General features: G+C 35.7%; 1 protein-coding gene across 1 annotated transcript in view; it reads left to right on the plus strand.

Moving 5' to 3' along the window:
* Positions 1–20,329, plus strand: part of LOC138105160 (solute carrier family 12 member 7-like) — a 29,493-nt gene that overhangs the window by 6,798 nt on the left and 2,366 nt on the right. The window contains exons 3-11 of the mRNA XM_069004841.1: positions 1,111–1,227; positions 3,435–3,616; positions 6,876–7,009; positions 11,632–11,799; positions 13,185–13,283; positions 13,937–13,994; positions 17,251–17,425; positions 19,246–19,364; positions 20,031–20,129. Of these exons, the coding sequence (XP_068860942.1) occupies positions 1,111–1,227; positions 3,435–3,616; positions 6,876–7,009; positions 11,632–11,799; positions 13,185–13,283; positions 13,937–13,994; positions 17,251–17,425; positions 19,246–19,364; positions 20,031–20,129 (1,151 nt within the window). The remainder of the gene's footprint in view (positions 1–1,110; positions 1,228–3,434; positions 3,617–6,875; positions 7,010–11,631; positions 11,800–13,184; positions 13,284–13,936; positions 13,995–17,250; positions 17,426–19,245; positions 19,365–20,030; positions 20,130–20,329) is intronic.

Here is a 20,329-nt window from a genome sequence, read left to right on the forward strand (position 1 = left end):
TTTTAAAAATAGAACTGATTTGATCTTGCCCTCTGGGTTTTCTTGTAGAACAGGGCATCGAGGACTCATCAGATTTTTGTTTACTTTCTTGGAAAACTTGGTCAAATTGCTTCTGTTTGGGTGTAAATATAACATGTGCCTGCAAAGCATAAGATAGGCAACTTAAGTTTAGCTGGCAAACATTTATTTATTTGACTTTGTCAATAGCGCTACTGTTGGGGTTCCTCCCCCCTGCCATGGGGTCCTGGGAGAGGGGACCCTGGGGTAGAGGCATGGCCTAGGCATGGGGTCTCCTGGTCACATGTACCCTAATCCTGTTCCCCGTTGGTTATTTTGTGTTCCCCTGCCCAGGGAGGACCCTGGTTGTCCTGTGATTGCTCAGCTCTTCGGCAGTCCCCCGGCCATGTGGCTGGAGAATAAAGATCTCTGAAACTTCTATCAAGAATCGCTCCCTATTTCTTTCCACGGGCCTCGCTGTCTAATGCATGTTGCAGGAGACCCCATTGCAACATGCTACAAAGGGAAAGGAAAATGTAGAGCCTCGCTCACTTTCTTGCTTCCCTTTTTGGTGGTTTTTGGCTTTTTTCTCTGGTTAACCCTCAGTAATGACTCTTGGGCCAGGCAGTGGTAATGGGACCTGTGAGAAGGTAATAATCCTTTCCCCACCAAATTGTGTTGGGTTGTGCTGTTAGGTAACATTGGCAGAAATTTGGGTGCATGCATGTGAGGAGCAAAATTATAGTTTGTGAATCATTAGATTTTTAAGGTTTTAGGTTTTTAGAGTTGGAAAGTAGCTTTCTCACATGCTTTAATTTTTTTCATGCTTTTGTTTGTAATTGAGTAAAAAAATTCACCTGAATATGTACGTATACAAAAGGACGTGACCCTCACAAAGAAGTGAATATTTGAGCTTCCCATAGAGACTGAAAGATTCAACTGGCTTCATGTTTTCACAAATGTTTTTAAAGGGACTTCATAACTAACTACTAAACATTTTAAAAAGAGCCTTATAAGCTGATACCACATCTCATCTACTGAAATGAAGAAGAATATGATATCTGCTTTTTTCTGTAGACTTTTTTTTTGTCATTGGTAACATTTTTGTCCCAGATTCAGAGCATCACAGATGAATCTCGAGGCTCAATTAGAAGAAACAGCTACTCCAGTCCATTGTCCGTTGTCCAAGATGCTCAGGCACTGCTGACTAATGATTACCAAGAGGAAGAGGTAGTTGGACATAGTGCTGACTAGACATATTTTCCATTGCAATATTTGAAGTGCCACTACTGCAAACTGAACTACACATGAACAATTTAATCATTCATTGTTATGGAGGAGTTTTTAGTCATTTTTTCTACATTCATTATCTTAACCTGTATTTCTTGTCTCTAGATGATGCTTCTGCGACATGAACTATATTCTCTTTCTCAAACTTACTTTCCGTAAAAGAAACACATTTCTGAGATTTCCTGTTTTCTTAAGAGCCAGAAGCAGGGTGTTACATTAATAAATATATTTCATGTTTTCACCAACCATTGACTTCCTTTATAGTTTCTCTGTTGAAATACTGAAGATTCGCAGAGACTGTATTGATATACTAGGTCTTTTAAGGAGATTTCTATGCTTATTTGCAAGCCATTATTAACCCATATATGTCATTACTGCTTTCTGCATGGTGACAGTGAAAGGAAATGGACTGATTTAATCAATGAGTTTAGTGTGCACTTGAAGCGTTGCTCATATCTAAAATGTGTAGCCTAGTTTGTAGAAGTGCTGTATACCATTGTATTTCCCTTTCATCATGGAGTGAGAGAGCAAAGTGTTGTGTTTCATGAATTGAATTTGGTATCAAAATAGCACTAACAAGAATGTGTTTTTGTTGTGTTTGCATTTTTATAGATGTGTATTATAGGTCCAGAATTTCTCTTGGTCTCACTGTCTTTCTAAACATGGCAAATTTTCTTCCATTGAAGTATAGTTGAACTGAACTCATCTTACAGTGTTCCTTTGAAATTTTAGTCCATCAGCTATTGTTCCATGGTATTTATAATATTGGCATGTATTTGTTAGCTTTTTTCATTCTCGTCATAGAATTAATTGTATTCATAGGAATTTCTGATTTGTGGCCTTGAATCATCGTTTAATCATCTGTGAACATAGGAAGACCATCAGACTAAGAGATATTTATATGAACCTCAGAAATTAACTCAAGAATTTGGGAATCCTGGAGGATAAGGACTAGGAAATAATTTAGGGAATATACAGAAGCTCAAAGGCATTTAAAACCACCTGCAATTACAATTTGTGAACCACTAGAGGAATTGCTTTTCTGAGACAAAAGTAGTATTCTCATCTGCTTGGGTTTTATTCGTGCTTTTTATTGACCTGCATGAAATTCTTAATCAACATATATGTGGAGGGACCATGATGATGTCTAACGTGAATAATTGGGGCTCCCAAACAGAACAGGACCTTCAACTCATGATTTAACAAGTCTCTGAATAGCTTTCAGAACTGTTAAACAAAAAGCAAACAAACAAACAAACAAACAATCACAGGAAAAAAATAAATACCTCCTCCGAAACAGAAAACTCCAAAGCACAAAAAGAATCCTGCCCCCAAATACCAATTCATTTATAATTTTCAGAGTCTTAAGTTACTGTATTTGTGTTGCATTTGATGGAAATAGAGAAGTCTATGGACAAAGTATTATGAGGGAAAGTAAGTAAATAATGTGCTAAATATTTAATCTTTCTTTTCTCCAAAGAAGCAAGGGGAATGGAAAATAGAAAACACAATATTCTTCCGACATGCGCTTTTGTGTTCTTGAAGTTGATTTGACTTTCTACTGTTAAAAGGGAAGAGAAGGCCCCTTCATGGCTAGATTGGTTGGATTTGTTATGTAATATTCATAATTTGTTATGTTATACTCTTGCAGGCATAAATAATCTAATTTAATAATTTAAATCTACAGCTAGCCTTCAATTCAGCCAGTCCCATACTGGCGTCATGAGAGTCATGTGGTAGTTCAGCTAAAGGCATGGGAAATGGACAATGTTTACAACAGTATCTGTGAAATAATGTAACTCGTGAACAATGAGAGTACTGGCTTTCAAGTTTTTCATTGGCAAAATGCCCTGATGTTAATAAAGTACTCTCTGGTGAAATTGAAATTCACTTGAGTTCATTACAAAAGTAATGTTCCAGGTAAGATGTAGTTTTGCAAATATGAACAATTAAGTACATTTTTACAAGCAATTTCACTTCATGCTAAAGTCACAATAGTCTCATATTTGTTCACAAAGTAAGGTGCATTTTTCTTTAACCTCTTTGGTTCTCCTGCTATGAAATTCCTTTTCAAAATTTTAATAATGTGTAATTTGAAAATGCTAGTTTTGACTGAATCTTGCGGTGATTATTTGTTTTGTGGCCAGGCCCAGCTGATCCATGATAGAAACACTGCCTCACACTCCGCTCCAGCAGTTGAAGCAAGTGTGGCTGCTGCTATGCCAGAGAAAGTGCAAATGACCTGGACTAAAGAAAAGTTTGTAGCGGAAAAGCATAAAAACAAGGATTCAAATGTGTCTGGCTTTAAAGATATTTTCAACATGAAGCCGTAAGTATGCATGTGGTATGTGGAGCTTTTTATTTCATTGTGTTTATTTTAATGGGGGGAGGGGTTCTAGTTGGTTGTTTTATCTGGGTTTTGTTTTTTAAGTGATTCTGCTTTATTTAAACTTGAATACAAAAATAATCTTTTCATGCACTTCACTTAAATGGCATCCTTATAAAAATAGTATGTACTATGGGTACATTATGGGTCGAATGACTGTAAAGAGAATGTTTTGAGTGAAGTTTAAATATAGCAGACTTCAAGCTGTAAACTCAACATCTGGATTGTACCAGAAAGCATATATGTTAAAAAGCTTAATGATAACTTCTTCTTTCTCCCTCTGTGTGAAAAATTAGTGTATTTTTGTTGTGTTTGGTACTAGAGGGAGTACCAAAGAAGCAGATAGTCTTTCAAGACACTTAGGTTGTGTTTTTGATTTTGGGTGCATGTTTTTTTGGGTGTGGGGGGTGTTTTATTGAACAAAGGAAGAGAGGGGGAGTTGGGGGTTTTTTTTGGTTGGTTGGCTTTTTAATGGACATTCAGTGCTCATCCTGTAAATTAAAGCAATATAAAACTTGTCTAAATATGTATGTCTTGCTATATTAAATATTTCCTGTTTTAAATATTCCCTAATGTCTTCTTCTTAGATAGATAAGAGCTACTCCTTGTGTCAAACCAATGTAGTAGACACAAAAACAATTACAGAAGGAAATCAGTTTGTTTGTTTCCTCATGTTGTGATTTTAGAAGAATAGCTTAAATTATTTTCTGCACATGACCAAACCAAAACTGTGGATGTCAAGGGAAATCTTAATATCTAAAGAAAACATATCTTAAATCTAGGACTTTTAGGCAATGCAGTTAGAAAGCATATTTAAAATCAGTACCTAAAATCCTAAGTTGGTTTGTGGATTTGCTTTGAGCTCTTTAGAAACAGTTTGCCTTCTGCAGATTCCAAAAATTATTGTGCTCATGCTCTAAAGCATTGTCCTGGGCTGCATTATACTCTAATCTTTAAGGGCTTTTAAAATTAGTATCTTTGAAATAGTTCTTATCACTACTTTAGAATTGTGCAAGACACTGATTTCAGATATTATTATTTTAAAACTACAATGTGTAGTTGGGTAGAAATTACAGTTCAAACTTGGTGTGCCTGTACAGTATATTAATATCGTTGACTTAATAATGTACCTGATGGCATAATTTTTTCTTTCTATGCATTTGCTTCCCTTTCACATAGAGAATGGGGAAATCTGTAAGTCTAAATTTCACTTCACTTAAACAACATAGGCTGGGTTCTCTGGTTCTTGTGATCTTTTACATTTTATGCATGTTTTTAAATCATAATTTGCAATGCATTTATTCTTTTGTTCCTTTTTAATATAATGTGATATAGCACGTGCTGAAAAAATATTCATCATTGTGACTTGTTAATGTTCTCTTAAGTATTATCAAATTTCTATTCAAGCTAAGTCACAAAACATGTGTTTTAGTTTCTGTAAGAATATAAATATTGACAGTACTCCTCTACACCAGCATAGTATTTAGTGTTCTAATTAACTACATTTAAAATTGAATATATTTTTATTCTGGAAGAATAGCCTCTCATTGTGCTATAACTACTTGCACAATAAGGAATATTTGTTCACAAAGGGAACTTTCATGTTTCATCAAAAGTCAGTTCTTGCCTGCCTTCTACCAACCCATGCATGTGTAGAAATAACATAAGTTCAGACATATATGACAGCACACAAAAATGGGATACTACCTCTCTTGAGTGAAATTCACTTGACTGCTCTGCTTTTTTTTAGAGTTCAGCATTTTCTTAATTTTATCTGCTTAACAAATTGAGCTTCTTTTGAAAATTTGGGAAGTTTACTTTGTCTACTAAGTATGATTTCAGTTCTACCAATGTTTGAAGGATAAGTGATGTTAGTAAGCCTCAGTTCACATTTTACACAATGCAAGCCTTTATTTCAGTGCTGAATTTTTTGCCCACTGTCACAAAGTTACACCCTGCGTGTTATTTTTAGTTTAACAATGTTTCAGCTTCAATATTTATACATCTCAATTATACAATCTTGCCTTTCTTCATAGTTCTTGTTTGGTCATCTCAAAATGCAGTTCTGCTTCTAAAAAACTGAGCTTCAAGCATTCCTTTGTTCCATATATGGTTCTTGTGCAGTTGGTTCTTAGGATAGATGGGCATCGTGATAGAAAATCCCCCAGGAGGGACTGATAAACTCAGTTTTAGAAATGTCATTCTCTTGTAGGGGGAAGATTAGGGGTGGCAGAGTATAGAGAATCAATTGAATTGGTAGGGCTGTTTTTCACTGGCCACTAAATTTCAGGCCAAATGCATTTTAACTATTTATTAAAAAAAAAAAAAAAAAGAAATCTCTTTTTGGGCAGCAGATCTTTTGGATAAATGGACTAAGTTAGAGTTTGAATATTTTGGTCACATTGTAGCATATGACTCATTTCCAGCCATGGCTAACTTTACACAGATAGCTGTTTCTCAGGAACTGTAAGGAAACTGTTCTTTTATTTTGTTCTGAAAAGCAACTAAACCATACAAGTGAAATACTACAGTAAGGACTTTTTTTTAAATCCTAGCTGTTTTTTCTTCCTGTGCACAAACCTACAACAATTACATTTGTAGATGCATCAAGGAAAATATTAGGTAATGTTGATAATGTAAGGGAATAGGCTCAATTTCAGTTCACTGCTTACTGCCTTACTCTTACGGTGTGAGAAGCTAGTAATTTTTTCAAAATTCTGTGGTGTTTCTGAATTTTCTTCACTGGCTTATAGAATTTTGTAATGTTTCCAAAGGAGCGTGAATAAAACCTTGTACTGTACAACATAAATACTGTGATCTTTCCATTGCATACCTGTAATTTCATTGTCTGGGAATTCTTGTATAAATCCAGTTACTTTTTTATATAACTCAAACTGGATTCTTAGTGGTTCTTGTCTGAACTTTAATTTCTATTGAAACCAAAGTTTTGATTCATCTTGGTAAAAGATAATTGACAACTGGAAGATTTGTGCATTCTGACAAATTACTTAGAACTGCTTGAATTTCAGACTTAAATGTTCTTGTCAAAGGTATTGAATTTTCTTATTTATTTTGAATATGTACAAATATTAGTGTCCATGAAAATAGCTTGGTTTACATACTTGTAATTTCAAATAAATAACATATGATTCAATTACATAAGTATTATGACAGTGCTTAAAAATGTTTCTTTGCATGCTAGAAATCAGTCAAATGTGAGAAGAATGCACACTGCTGTGAAGCTCAACGGAGTAGTGCTTAATAAATCACAACATGCTCAGCTAGTTCTCCTGAATATGCCTGGACCTCCTAAAAACAGAAAAGGGGATGAAAACTGTATCCTCTACTGTATTTATTCCATATTTCTTGAAATTGAGGGTTTCATTTTTGTGATTCTGCCATTACCTGTTGGGATAACCATTAGTAAGTATGGTAAGCATAAGTCTGCCTTTAAGAAAGTGACACAAAGAGAGTTATAAAAAATCTTGGTAGCGCTGAGGGAGGGGGATTTTCTATTGGTATAAAGCATTTCTTAACTTTGAACTAATTTTAAAATTTCCTACTTTTATCTTTTTTTGTAGGTGACTAGGGAAAAACTAGGAATTTCCCCCAAGTTAGGCCTCACTTCCACTTGAATAACCAGTAATGGGACAGTAAAGGGTGACACATAAAAACTCTTTGATGAAATTGTTGAACTCTATTTTCGCATTATATGTCAGACTTTTTGAGAGATTACTAGCTATTTTGTTTCTCTTCTGAATAAATTCCTTGACCAGATGGTATTTCAGACATGGAATTTCTGGAAGTTCTGACAGAAGGTCTGGATAGAGTTCTCCTAGTCCGAGGCAGTGGACGTGAAGTGATCACCATTTATTCTTAATCTGTTTGCATGTGTTTTTCAAACACCATACACCACCACCATAAGAAAACAAAGTTTTTTGCTATAATTTGAGCAACTTCATTGTGTTCTAGTGCGTTGAAAATTACCTGCAAACTGAATCTTATGATGATGTATTCTTTTTTTCCTAGTAAGATGTTATATTTAAATAATATTTTAAGCAAATTTATGTAGAAAATATTTCTATGGGGAATTGATAAATGGTGGATGGGTTAGGATATTTATGTGTGTGTAGCATATTCTGACACTTCTTAAGCTGTGGTAAAACAAAAAAATTGGTAATGCAATCATATTTTTAAAGATATAGAAATATAAGCAACTTCTGATTATTTTAATCTTTGTTCTGCATCATAATAAAAGGGAAGGGTTGTAGGAAAGGTTGTCTTCTTTCTTTACCAAAATGCTGCTGTGTTGCTTCTGTTGGAATTAGTCCTGGTTCAGGAACCTTCCTTCAGAGAGATATATATATAGCCAGTCAAATTTGTCTATGACATGCATAGAGTGTTTCCCTGAAGTTCATGATTTGCCATACCTGTTAAAAATAATATTTCTGTATTTAAAATACTTAGGTAGCTGAAACCACCAGGTGATAGCAAATAGACAAGCTGTGTGGGTTCTTTTCTATGAGGTACTGGCAGTTAACCATTATCTGGTCATGGAGGAGGCCCCACCATATAATCAGCTACTGGAAAATGAAAGGTGTTATGTTCTCTTTACTGATAGTCCCTGTCATATTGTAGGAATACATGGAAAATGGAAAGCTGCTCCATGGAGTCCTATGTGCTGAGTCACAGAAGCTATTGAGGGACAAGGTGGATCAAATCAGGTTGTGGAGCTGAATGCCATCCAGCTGGCTTTAAGTAAATGCTCTGTAGCAGTGGCTAGAACTATAGAAAATGACCTACTGGCAGCACAGAGGCAAAGCCACCGGGTCTGCTGAATTGTGCTAAGACATCGCTGCCTGGGTAGAGAAGGTGGCTGTAAAAGCATGCTGTGTAGATGCATACACACCCCAAAGTCATGCTATCAAACAACATCGCAACAACAGACAAGTGCATTGGGCAGCCAAGAATGAAGTCTCTCAGGTGGATGTGGACTGGCAACATAGGCTGAATTATTTCTGGCTCAGTGGGCCCATGGTATCTTAGGTCATCAGGAAAGAGATGCAAGATACTGATGGGCCTGTGATTGAGAAGTGGACTTAACCACGGACAATAAGTATGGACTACTATAGATACACCAGTCGTGAGCTCCTGATGCAGCTTGCAACCAGCCCTCCTGCCCTGGAAGACACCTAGGACAGATAGAACCCACAGTCATGGACTAAATGAACTCAAGAGACATCTTGGAGGAATGGATATTTTATTCATTACTTTTACCTGTTACTTTCTGTCTTTGAACTGTTTTTTTTTTATCCATGTGAGGACATTTCCTCTTATCCAATGTCTGCTATAGATTCCTTGGGTGAGCAATATTTTAAAAACATGGGAAATACAGATGGACTGATCTAAGTGGATTGCCTTAATTTATGTTTCCCTCAAAGAATTGGAATAGTTCTGACAGTTTTCTTTTACAAAAACTGAGTTGAGGCTTCCCCAGTTTTTCAAAACTCAAGAAAAACTGTGAATAACTACTATGTTTTGTCAGAACCCAAAGATAATTCCTATGTTTATTGCCTCTATCAACTGCTATTGTTGCTGTTGACTGTTCCTGTGCAGGTGCTACTCATGAGTCTTTAATTTCTACGTCTCCCTGAAACACTTTTAAATGAAAGAAATGGCTTTCTGTTTGTCCTTGGGTATCAATATTATTTCGCCTCAACCTCAGGTCTTTCAGTGTTCTTGGAGATTTTGGGCTGAGTACTGCTTTCCCTGCTTTTGGAAGTGCGTGCTCTGCTCCCGTTCGCTGATTAACATTTCTCTGAACAAGAACTACTTTGTAACAATTTCACTAACCTAATTACACCAAATGCTAAAACTAGGTGTTCTACTTGCTGAGTGTGAGCACACATTCTGATACCTAGTGTTCGCTTGAGCTCAAGTGGCACAGATTTCTCAAGGAGAGTTTTCTTCCAGTTGATATATGTTCTACATTGTGTGAAGACTTTGGAGCTGCAGGCTTTGCAAATTAAAGTTTCTTGAGCTGTGGCTGGGAGTATTCAGATGCCGTGACTGCATGTCTTAGGAAGTGTGATAAGTCCACACCATTTATTGGGCACTCATATACAATAAGTATTCATCTCTTATATACCTTCTGTGAATGTTGTCCTAACAATAACAAATCATTCTGCGAGTGACTGACTAAATACTCCTGTAACTCTAACAAAAATGATACAATTCTGCAACTAGGTTTAATCAACGTTGTTCTGCTTCATGGTAGCATGTTGGTCTGATACATTGTACCAGTTCTTGTGTATGTATCCTCAATGTTGCTAGAGGAGCCTTCGCAATCAAGGAATGGTCCTAGAAGGGACAAATGTCTGGACTTTTCTGGAAAGTTATTCTTTTTTCTCACCCCAACTTTCAAGTCCACTTGAATTATCACTTTTGGGAAAATGAGCATAGGAAAGCTCTGTGTGACATGCTGTGAAATAGGAAAGTGATTTCTATTTAACAAAATATCTAAGCCAATTTTATCCACTTGTGCTGGCATGCACAGTTCCACAATTAAGTTGTATGCATCGCAGTGCTCAAGTCACTGTCACTCCATATGTCATGCTGAATAAAGGACACAAGCTGTTGAGTGCTCATTAAGAGATTAAGTGCTCTTGATTGGCAGTTACAAACTAATTTTGGACTTTCTTCTTATGTTTCACAGGGGGTAGGTAGATGCTAATTTGGAGATCTAGTCTTATTTTACGTCACTTCTCAAATTCCTGAAATTTAAAATTCTCTTGTTTCATTAACTCTTCTTAGGCTTCAGTTTTATCTCTAGATCAGTCTGTTACTCTTCTTCATTTGATTGAATACACATAGCATTCTTTACCAAATGATACTTACTTTTAATCTTTGATCTGCTTTCTCTTCTGCTTCTCATGCACACTTCCGTATATGCTTACCGATTGTAAGATTTTTGTTAAAAATCTGGGTATGAGTACCCTATCTTTGGCCACTAATGGTTCAAAGTCCATCTTCTATTTTACTCAAGGTTACTTCTTGCTATTATAAAAACTTAAAATATTGTACTTGAATTCCCTAAAGTTATTCAGGATGTCTGAAAATTGGCTATTTGATCATGCTGGCAGTCCATGGGAATTGTTTATTTCCTGTAAAATCCTTTGCCTTCTTGACAGGGCAGGAGAGTATCCACTTTGTTTCCTCACATATGATAGGACAACTTATCTCATTTTCAAATAAGAATCAGTGTGGGCTGTTCTCACAATCTTATCAAGGTACAGAACCAGTGTTTCCATAAATGTAAGCTCTCAAAAGTTTCTGGCTTTTTGACCTATCAGTCTTCAAACAAATATGCTTAGTTTGCTGGGGAATTTGAGCCATATTCTGCTGGGGGTTTTTTTGCTTATCAGTGATCTTCTGAAGTCTGGTTACCCTGCTTTTGTCAACATGTGGAAATCTTTAGCCATGAACAGCTGAATCCTGAACTGTTATCCAGGATTATTCTGTACAGCAGGTCTCAAAGAACTCAAGTTACTGTTAAGTAGGATTTCTTTTTCATATTGCTCCTCAAAACACAAGAACAAGAAGTATTAGTATATACTGAGATTCCTGGAACCTGGAAGTAAGTTTCCTTATTTTTTCACAATAGTACATCTGTGTGCCTGCGCAATGGAAATGTATGTTCTACAAATATATTAGAATTTAATTCTATATTTTCCTTTAAAGGAGGAGAAAATTTTGCAGGACGCATCTCACACTACTGCATTTTTACTGGCATGGACTGGAATGCCCACCAGTTACTATTGGTATTAATCATACTGGGAAATGTAATGATTTTTGTGTAAGAAAAAGGCATCTGATTCCTAGGATTATTGCATTCTCACTAGTCGATATCCTGAAACAGAGAGATGACACTGATTTTTGTTTTTTCCTCGACCTTGTAGATAATCTCTGGAGTGCCTATTCAGAAAAAGGATCAATAGTTGAGAAAAAAGATCAGCCATCAGTTGCTGGATCAGAAGAGTCAAAAATGGGTGGACTTCCTTATGTTTTTACAGACATCATGACCTACTTCACAATGCTTGTAGGGATTTATTTCCCATCTGTGACAGGTAGATACAATTATTTTTCTTGCCTGAGAATGTGTACTTATACCTGGAAAAAAAAATTTCATGTGAAAATTTTTCATTTTCACCAATCTTATTGGTGACTCATTCTGTTGCTAGTTTCTGTGTCCAAGTTTATATACCTAAAACCTTCTGGTGCTAGGGAGACACGGGTCATGGCTGATGACTTTTGGAGGTTATAGGACTTAAACAGGAAATCTGTTTAAGGGCCATTTCTATGTCTGAAAAGAAGGCAAAATCCTTATGGGTTACTAAATGCTTATTCAAAATAAGATGCATACCTTTATAATACTTTAATCTTCAAAGGCATGAGAACAGTTTAATATTCAAATGATTCTGCAGGTATTCAAGCTGCCTGGTTAACTGCCTGGGCTTTGTTTAAATGTCCAATATTTTTTTGCTACACTAACTGTGTAGACTTTTTTGTCAAGCTTAAACTAGTTGTATTTCATTTTCCTCAGCTCACGCTTGACTGAAACAGCCAGACATGTTTTTCTTCTCAAGTCCCAGCTGAAGTAATATCAAGTAACAGAACAGAACTCCAATAAGAAGCTGCAGCACTGTTTGCTAGTATTATCAAGTGGAAGTGTCCCTTTGTATTCATTGTTTGAACCCCACTGCTCCCATTTCTTTACTTCAGATGCTTACCAACATTTCATCATATCTGAACCCATGGTTAATGTTTCATTCCATGGAGTTTGACAGTGTTTTTGCACTGGAGCATCTTGACATTAGCTTCTATGTTTTTGCTTCCAGTGGTCAGGTCAGTTCTAGGAGAGATGGCAGAAATAGTTATTGTATGGGTTTCTTTCCCTCCTATGACAGTATGTTCTACAAAGTACTTCTGTTCTCTTTTTAGATTCACATACATGTGTACATGTGATTTTTCTAACCATTCTTTTTCTTGCCTGCTCTTTTCTTTTTTGCTTCTAAGCTTTTTTTTGTTAGTTTATTGATTTGCTTGCATATGCTATTTTGATGGTCTGTTTAGTAGAAAGTCAGTGCCTTAGGTCACACTGGCTAAAATTGCTAAATCCCTATTAATTTATAACATCCATCCCCAGTATTTTGCTACTCCTTCATTTCAAGAATTATTCTGAGGTTATGCTTGAAAAATATTTTTTTTTAATCTGTCTTTTTACTAACCTTTATAGGATTTGCTTATTCAAGTGGGTAGTAACACAGATTTCTGAATAAAATGAAGCTATAAATTGACTATTTGTGAAGGATTATATTATACTTTTGTAGCCTGCTCCATTGGTAATCCCTGAGTTAAATTTGGCTTAAAATTAGATGTTCATATTCTATTAGTTAGTAACAGGGAGTTATTGCTAATTGTTTTTATGACATAAATTTTGTCTCTTTTTAAGGTATTATGGCAGGTTCAAACAGATCTGGAGATCTAAAGGATGCTCAGAAATCTATTCCTACTGGAACGATTTTGGCTATTTCAACTACATCTTTTATTTGTATCCTTTTTTCTAGTCTACATTTTGTAGGTGCAACAGAATTTTTACCGGAAAGTCGTTAGAGTTCCCTGAGTATAAAATGAATGAAATCTAAACTGAAAAGAAATATTTTATATTTGTCTAAAATATCAGTATTATTTATAAATATTATTAAAATATGTCAAAATTTATTAACAAATATATGTATTCTATATTCTACTAGTGCTTCAAATTCCAATATATAATTGATGGTTTTAGTCAAGCGATCCAACAGTTTTTAGCATTATGTTTCAGTTGGCAGGTGGTTGTTATACTCAGTATAACCAGATCTTAAACCAAACAACCAGCAATTGAAATTGTCGGTCCTTCAAAAACCTAATGTACACAAGTACTTGCTTATTTGTATGAGAAAATACCTGTTCTGTTGCATGATATATGAACTGGCTACTTCCAATACTTCACAAATCGCTATGAGTCGAATACAGTCATGAAGAACATAAACTAAAAAATTGTAGCATGGAAGAACGAAAAAAAACAAACAAAAAGCAACCAGGAAATGCACACACATACTTTCATTGTTGTGGATGTTTTCATTTCATACCTAGGTGAAAAGTGGTGGGGTTTTTTCTATGTGATTTTTTTAGAGAGTAATCTTCCTTCAGTCTCAGTAACAGATCTCTCCTGTATAGTGTTGTTTGGTGCCTGTATAGAAGGTGTGATATTAAGAGATAAGTAAGTCGTATTCAACTTCTAATATTACAGGGAGTATAATCATAAGTTACATTAATAGGACTTATTAATGGCTCTTCTGTGAAATATGCATATGGTATATATTTATTTTGCTTAGGTTAAAACTGGAGGGAAAGCTTGTCTGTTAAACTGAGATGGCTGCAAAAACTGGTCAGGTTACCAGACTGTATGCCTTCAAGAAGCAGAAGCAGAACCTAAGATAAATGTTTGAAGTTGAACCAGCCTAATAAAATGTCCTTGACAAAGAAACTCATAATTAGTATTTGCAGAACTGATGCATGGGGATAAGGGGATATTACTTTGGGAGAAGTAATAGGCTTTTGAAGACCAATTAAAAAATTTGGGAGTTATGTGACAAGGGGACTTTATAAGACTGCAGTGCACCATCATGATTTCCTCTAGACATATGACTATTTTTTGTTTTAAAATCTCAGTTGTACATCAGGAGTCATCTTGATTTTCAAGCATGTAATTGCCTGACAAATTTAAGGCATAATATGAAGGATGAAGGGAATAAATGTGATGGATATGAGCATGAAGAAAATCTCCAGATTTTTATCAATTTCTCCATTAGGAGAAGTTGGTTAAGATGAAATTTTTGTCAGGTTTCACATTTGTTTTCTTGCTGGTGTCTGGTTCTCTTTTCTACTGAGGCCCAGGTTTGCTTTTGGTTGTGGCAGTGGGGTATTGTTTAAAAGGTGGTGAAGTTGATGCTGAGACTACTTATTTCATTAGTCTAGAAGGAAAACCGGAAGTTAAAAGCTGGTTTCTAATCAAACTAATACAAGAAGCAGCAGGTTTCTTCCATGAAAGGCTTTTGACATTGTTTCTCACAGCATCCTCATAGGTAAACTCAAGAAGTGTGGAGAGTAAGGTGGATTGAGAAGTGGCTGACTGGCAAATCCCAGAGGGTCATGGTCAGTGGCAGAGTCTAGTTGGAGGCCTGTGTCCCCCAGGGTTCTATACTGGACCAGTAGTATGCCCTTGTGGCCAAGAAGACCAGTGTAATCCTGGGTTGCACTAGGAGGAAGAGCATTGCCAGCAGGTCGAGGGAGGTGATCCTGCCCCTCTACTCAGCCCTGGTGAGGCAGTATTTGGATTGCTGTGTCCATTTCTGGGCTCCTCAGTACATGAGAGACATGGAGTCCCTGGAGGTCCAGTGGAGGGCTATGAAGATGATAAAGGAATTGGAGCATCTCTCTTACGAGGAAAGGCTGAGGGAACTGGGCCTGTTCAGCCTTACGAAGACACAACTGAGAGGGGACCTCATCAATGTATTTAAGTAAGTAAAGGAGGGGTGCCAAGAAGATGGACCTGGGCTCTTGTCAGTGATGCCAGCCAACAGGACAAGAAGCAATGGGCAGAAACTGATGCACAGGAAGTTCCACGTGAATACAAGGATGAACTTCTTTACTGTGCGGGTGACTGAGCACTGAAACAGATTGTCCAGAGAGCTTGTGGAGTCTCCCTCATTGGAGATATTACAGAACTATCTGGATGCAATCCCATGCAATGTGCTCTGGCATAACTCTGCTTGAGCAGAGAGGTTGGATCAGGTGACCCACTGTGGTCCCTTCCAACCTTACTCGTTCTTTGATTCTGTGATTTTCACTTTAAAATTATATTGCCGCATCAGTGAAAATACCTGGTAATTGTTTCTTCAAAGTAAATATAAAAGTCAAATCAAACTGCCTAGGAAATAGTAAATGAATTCTGAAATAAGAAATTAATGCAGAGCTAATATCTATAAACTCACATTTTTTAAATTTACAGGGCAGAGGGGAAGGGAATTTTCCAAGCTGTTATCTATCATTAGAGCAGGTTGCATAGCAGCAAGAGCCTTGAATCCATGAACTTTCATTTACATTGCTGCCAGTTTTTATGTGGCTGAAATCCATCAGAATAGTAAAGTGTATGGATTTTTAGTCTGGTTTAAAAACTGGGTTTTGAGGCTTTTTTCATTATGATTGTTATGTCTGCAATGGGAAAAAAGTAGGTTGTACATTTTTCTGTTTCTTACATCTCTTCAAGTTATTCCTATCCTGTGTTTAGTTAAAAAAACAGGCATTAGAATTTGAACAAAGAATAAATGTGTAGTTATATAAATCTTGATATAGAAGCACACTATGGGTTTTGTCCTATAATTTTGAGGAGTGTGATTTACATTTTCGTTTCCCCTCTGCTGAAAATATATGTAGTCATGCATCCAAACTTGGGCATAAGCAAGAATTTGAACACTGACTTATTTTATTCACTTTATTGCTGTGTTTCTTGACCCTATTTTAATAGCAGGTCTGAAAAGATAAAAAGCACTTAATTTTTCTTAGTTTTTATCTTTTTTCATTTCTGTAGACTTTTCCTTTTATTTTGGAAAACCTGAACTCATTGGAAAAACATAATAGTGAGATATATATATATATATATATACGGTAGAGATAGCCTTAAAATAAATTTTGGCTGCTTACTAACAACAGTAAGATTGAACTACAAGAACCTTACTTGCTTTTAAAACAAAACTGTCAATTCGAAGGAGGGGTGAGCAAGGAATAACATTTTTGTAGTTTATTCAAGTCATGCCTAAATTAACATTAAGTTAAGTATCAAAAAAAATAGTGGCGGTAGTATTGGATGGGACACTCAGGACTGTGATGAAAGCACCTCTTCCTGACTTCTACCCACTTGTTTGCTGTAGTAAATTAAAAATTGCATCAGGTAGCAAAACAGCCAGAAGATGTGGAAAACTCAAAATCGTTGTGTCTAGTAATTTCTCTGTTTACTTGTTGTCTGTCAGTGTCACACTTTTAAAAGGAAGGGCTAATACTTTTTGTGAATCTCCTGCTTATGCCCCAGGGTATACTTGTATTACTAGTGGAACAGATTTCTGCCATCTAGTTCCTAGCTGTCACAAGAATCTGTAAGATACATATGTACATACTCCTGCTATTGCTGTTAATTCTGAAAAGTTTGCCAAGATATTTGGTAATTGCTACATAACTGCTTAGAGGCAGCACTTAATGTGAAGCAATTTTACTGTCTTTAAAACAGCACGGTAAAGAGAGATTGCTTGGTTGGGAAATCCTATAGTGTGTACTGTAACATAGTGTTTATTGTTAAAAAGTGCTGTTGTCCAAAAACATTGAAATGTGGGTGTTGAAACTATATTAAAAGTTATTTTAATGCTTACTGATTCTTTTTTGTTTTGTTTTAATTATTTTTGTTTCCCCTGTTCTTTCCTAAGGTTTGGAGAAGCAGTTAATGGAAATCTGGTGGTTGGTACACTGGCCTGGCCTTCTCCATGGGTTATTGTGATTGGTTCATTCTTTTCAACATGTGGCGCTGGTCTCCAGAGTCTCACTGGTGCACCCCGGCTGTTGCAGGCCATTGCAAGAGATGGCATTGTACCGTTTATTCAAGTGAGATTTCTTTTGTTCTTGTTGTTACAGTACTTCCAATGTGACTTCTATTTTGACAAAAAAATATGAGGCATTATTTCTGCTGTTCCTGTAGAATGTGAAGAAAAGATTTGGAACTCAGTTCTATTTGTGTAGAATAATAGATCAGGCTATTGTAGGACAAAGTTTGAGCTTCAGTACTTTTGTGCAGTGCAATTTAATTATGTTTGTTCTTACACATGAAAGTTAGTGGTTCCAAACTGAGAATATAGTATTCTATAAATGGAAATAAATGAACTAAGAAGCAACTAATAACTGAAATTCTAGACTCCACGCTGTGTTTACTGCTCGTATTTGTGAACAGTTATTTAATCTCACTATGGAAATGCATAATACTTCTCATATTATGGAGATATAAACCTACTTTTTATTCATTTTTGTAAGGTAAACGAAGTCAGCAAAGATATAACAGTAGAATTCTATCCCACTACTCCAAACATGAAGATTTGTTCCAACACCTCTGTGCATGTTTTAAGAAGAAATAAATCAGATTTTTCTCAAAGTAAGGGAGCTGGCAAACAGAAGATGATGAGAGAATTCTTGCTGGCTGCTTCTGCAAAACCTAAACAACAACACTTGAATTAAAAATTAGTAAATAAGGCTCGGAAAGATAATAGTGTCTGGAGAGTAAAGCTGTGATCTCTATGGTGAAGTTTGGAGTTTGAAAGCTTACCTCAAGACTTGCAAGAGTATCAGTATCTGTAATGGGAAGTAAATACACTAAGTATGCTAGGGTGGAGGGACTGAGTAGTGGTGGAGTTCGATTTGTCAACACAAAGGGGTTATAATGCAATAAGTTGTAAGTGCTGGGTAGTATAGAGAAAGAGAAACAAGAAAAATTTACTTTTGCCTGAAGAAAAAATTTGGTACAGAGAGGGTGACATTATAATTACATGTCTTCAGAGTTAGACTTGAAAGGAGTGAAGAATCAAAAGGAAAAGATTTGTGGTTTGGGAAGTGAGAGAAAGGGAATTGAAGAGAAGCAGTATATTTAAAGAGGGATTTGACACTTGAGGATGCACTTGCAGTTTTGGAGTGATATGGCTACTGCATGGACAATCAAGGAAATGAAAGGAGATTATTATAGAAGCAAGAGTATGACATTTAAGGAAAAAAAACCAAAATACTTGAAACATGAGTAGAAAAAAGGGGGATTTTAATATAATGGTAGGAAAATTGATGGAGGACAGGAAGCTACAGAAGACAGTATGGAGAATGAATAAGGACTTAATTTCTGTAATTGAATGGAGAAATACAGAAGAGAATAAATACCACTGGAACTTCAGGCAAAGCATTTTGCTATCTGTCACCAGTATAGCTGGATAGAATTCTCCACAAAGGAAATTGCCACATGCAAAATGGTTTTGGGTAGGGCTCTGTGCAGGATCATAGTCTTATCCAAGTCCTCCTTATGTTATTATGTTGATAAGGACTGAATTGACACCTCATTTCTGTGTTACAAAAAATACTGTATTAACTTTTTACTGGGCATAAATTTCTTATCCATATGGTTTTTAATTTATTTAAGAATATTTCAACAACAGCTGCAATAGTACTTTAATGTTATGTAGTCATTGCTTACATTAGTAAGCATATTTAATATTGGAAATATGTGTTCTGCAATTTTAGTTTTGATTTTTCACAGTATAGATTGCATCATTTTCCTTTGTAACCAATGTCTACTTTTAGTTCCAGTTAGAACTAAGTAAGTTAGTTCATGATTTGTACCATGGCTCATAATTGTATAATGAACAGCTTTCCCTAATCTTGAATTGAAATAGATATTTGGTCATGGAAAAGCAAATGGAGAACCAACTTGGGCTCTGCTCCTCACTGCTGGTATTTGTGAAATAGGAATTTTGATAGCCTCATTGGACAGTGTAGCACCAATTCTTTCAATGTAAGTATGAGTGTGGTGTTTTGTGTTCTTAAGTTAAATAGTATTTTATTTTTAAATTAAGTAGGTAATTATTTTTCTTTTTGAAATAATACGTTAGACTTTGTTTTCTAGCAAATTGTATTTCTATTTGATCCCACAGATAATATAAAACAACAAAATGTTTTGGTTGAACTGATTTCTAGGCCCAAAAAATTTTTTCCATGACAGAGGTCTTGAATGCTAATAAAAGTATGTTCCACTTTTAAAAAAACTTGGATTTTCAAATAACAATTACTGCTATTTAAGTAAAGTGCATCTAACAGAGACAGAAAAAACAATTCAACATTTTAGAATATGAATAGAATTTTATTTTATTGACATTGTCCAGAACATGATACCATCTGAGCTACTATAGAAAGAGAAAATCAACTCTGTCCCAGCCAAAAATGATACACCATGATTGTCAGTTATTTGCTGCATTTGTTTCCAAAATACATGTGATACCATATTTTGAGGCCTAATATTCTATAAGTAATCTTAATGTATGTCTTGTGTTCTCTTGGCCACTGTAAACACAGTGCACAGGAAAATGGATCCATTTCTTCCCTTTTTTGGATTCTGTTTACATTTTAAAGCACATTTGTCTAGTACATTTCTTATTAGAAAATGCTCTTCCTTTCTTAACAGGTTTTTCCTTATGTGCTATATGTTTGTAAATCTGGCTTGCGCAGTTCAGACACTTTTGCGAACTCCCAACTGGAGACCTCGTTTCAAGTATTACCACTGGTAGGGAATATTTCTTCATTCAAAAGGGTTAAAACTAACTATACACCCTAAATTGTTGATTTTATTGCAATAATAAAACAAAATCTCCTTTCTGACCTAAATGAGTTAGAGCATAATTTTTTTTCATGTGTTTGGAATAGCACCATAGTAATAACATTAGCCACATGTTTTCATGATCAGTGTAGCTGGTTTGGAAAGGG

This window comes from Aphelocoma coerulescens, chromosome 2 (genome assembly GCF_041296385.1).
Source record: "Aphelocoma coerulescens isolate FSJ_1873_10779 chromosome 2, UR_Acoe_1.0, whole genome shotgun sequence".
Classification (NCBI taxonomy): domain Eukaryota; kingdom Metazoa; phylum Chordata; class Aves; order Passeriformes; family Corvidae; genus Aphelocoma; species Aphelocoma coerulescens.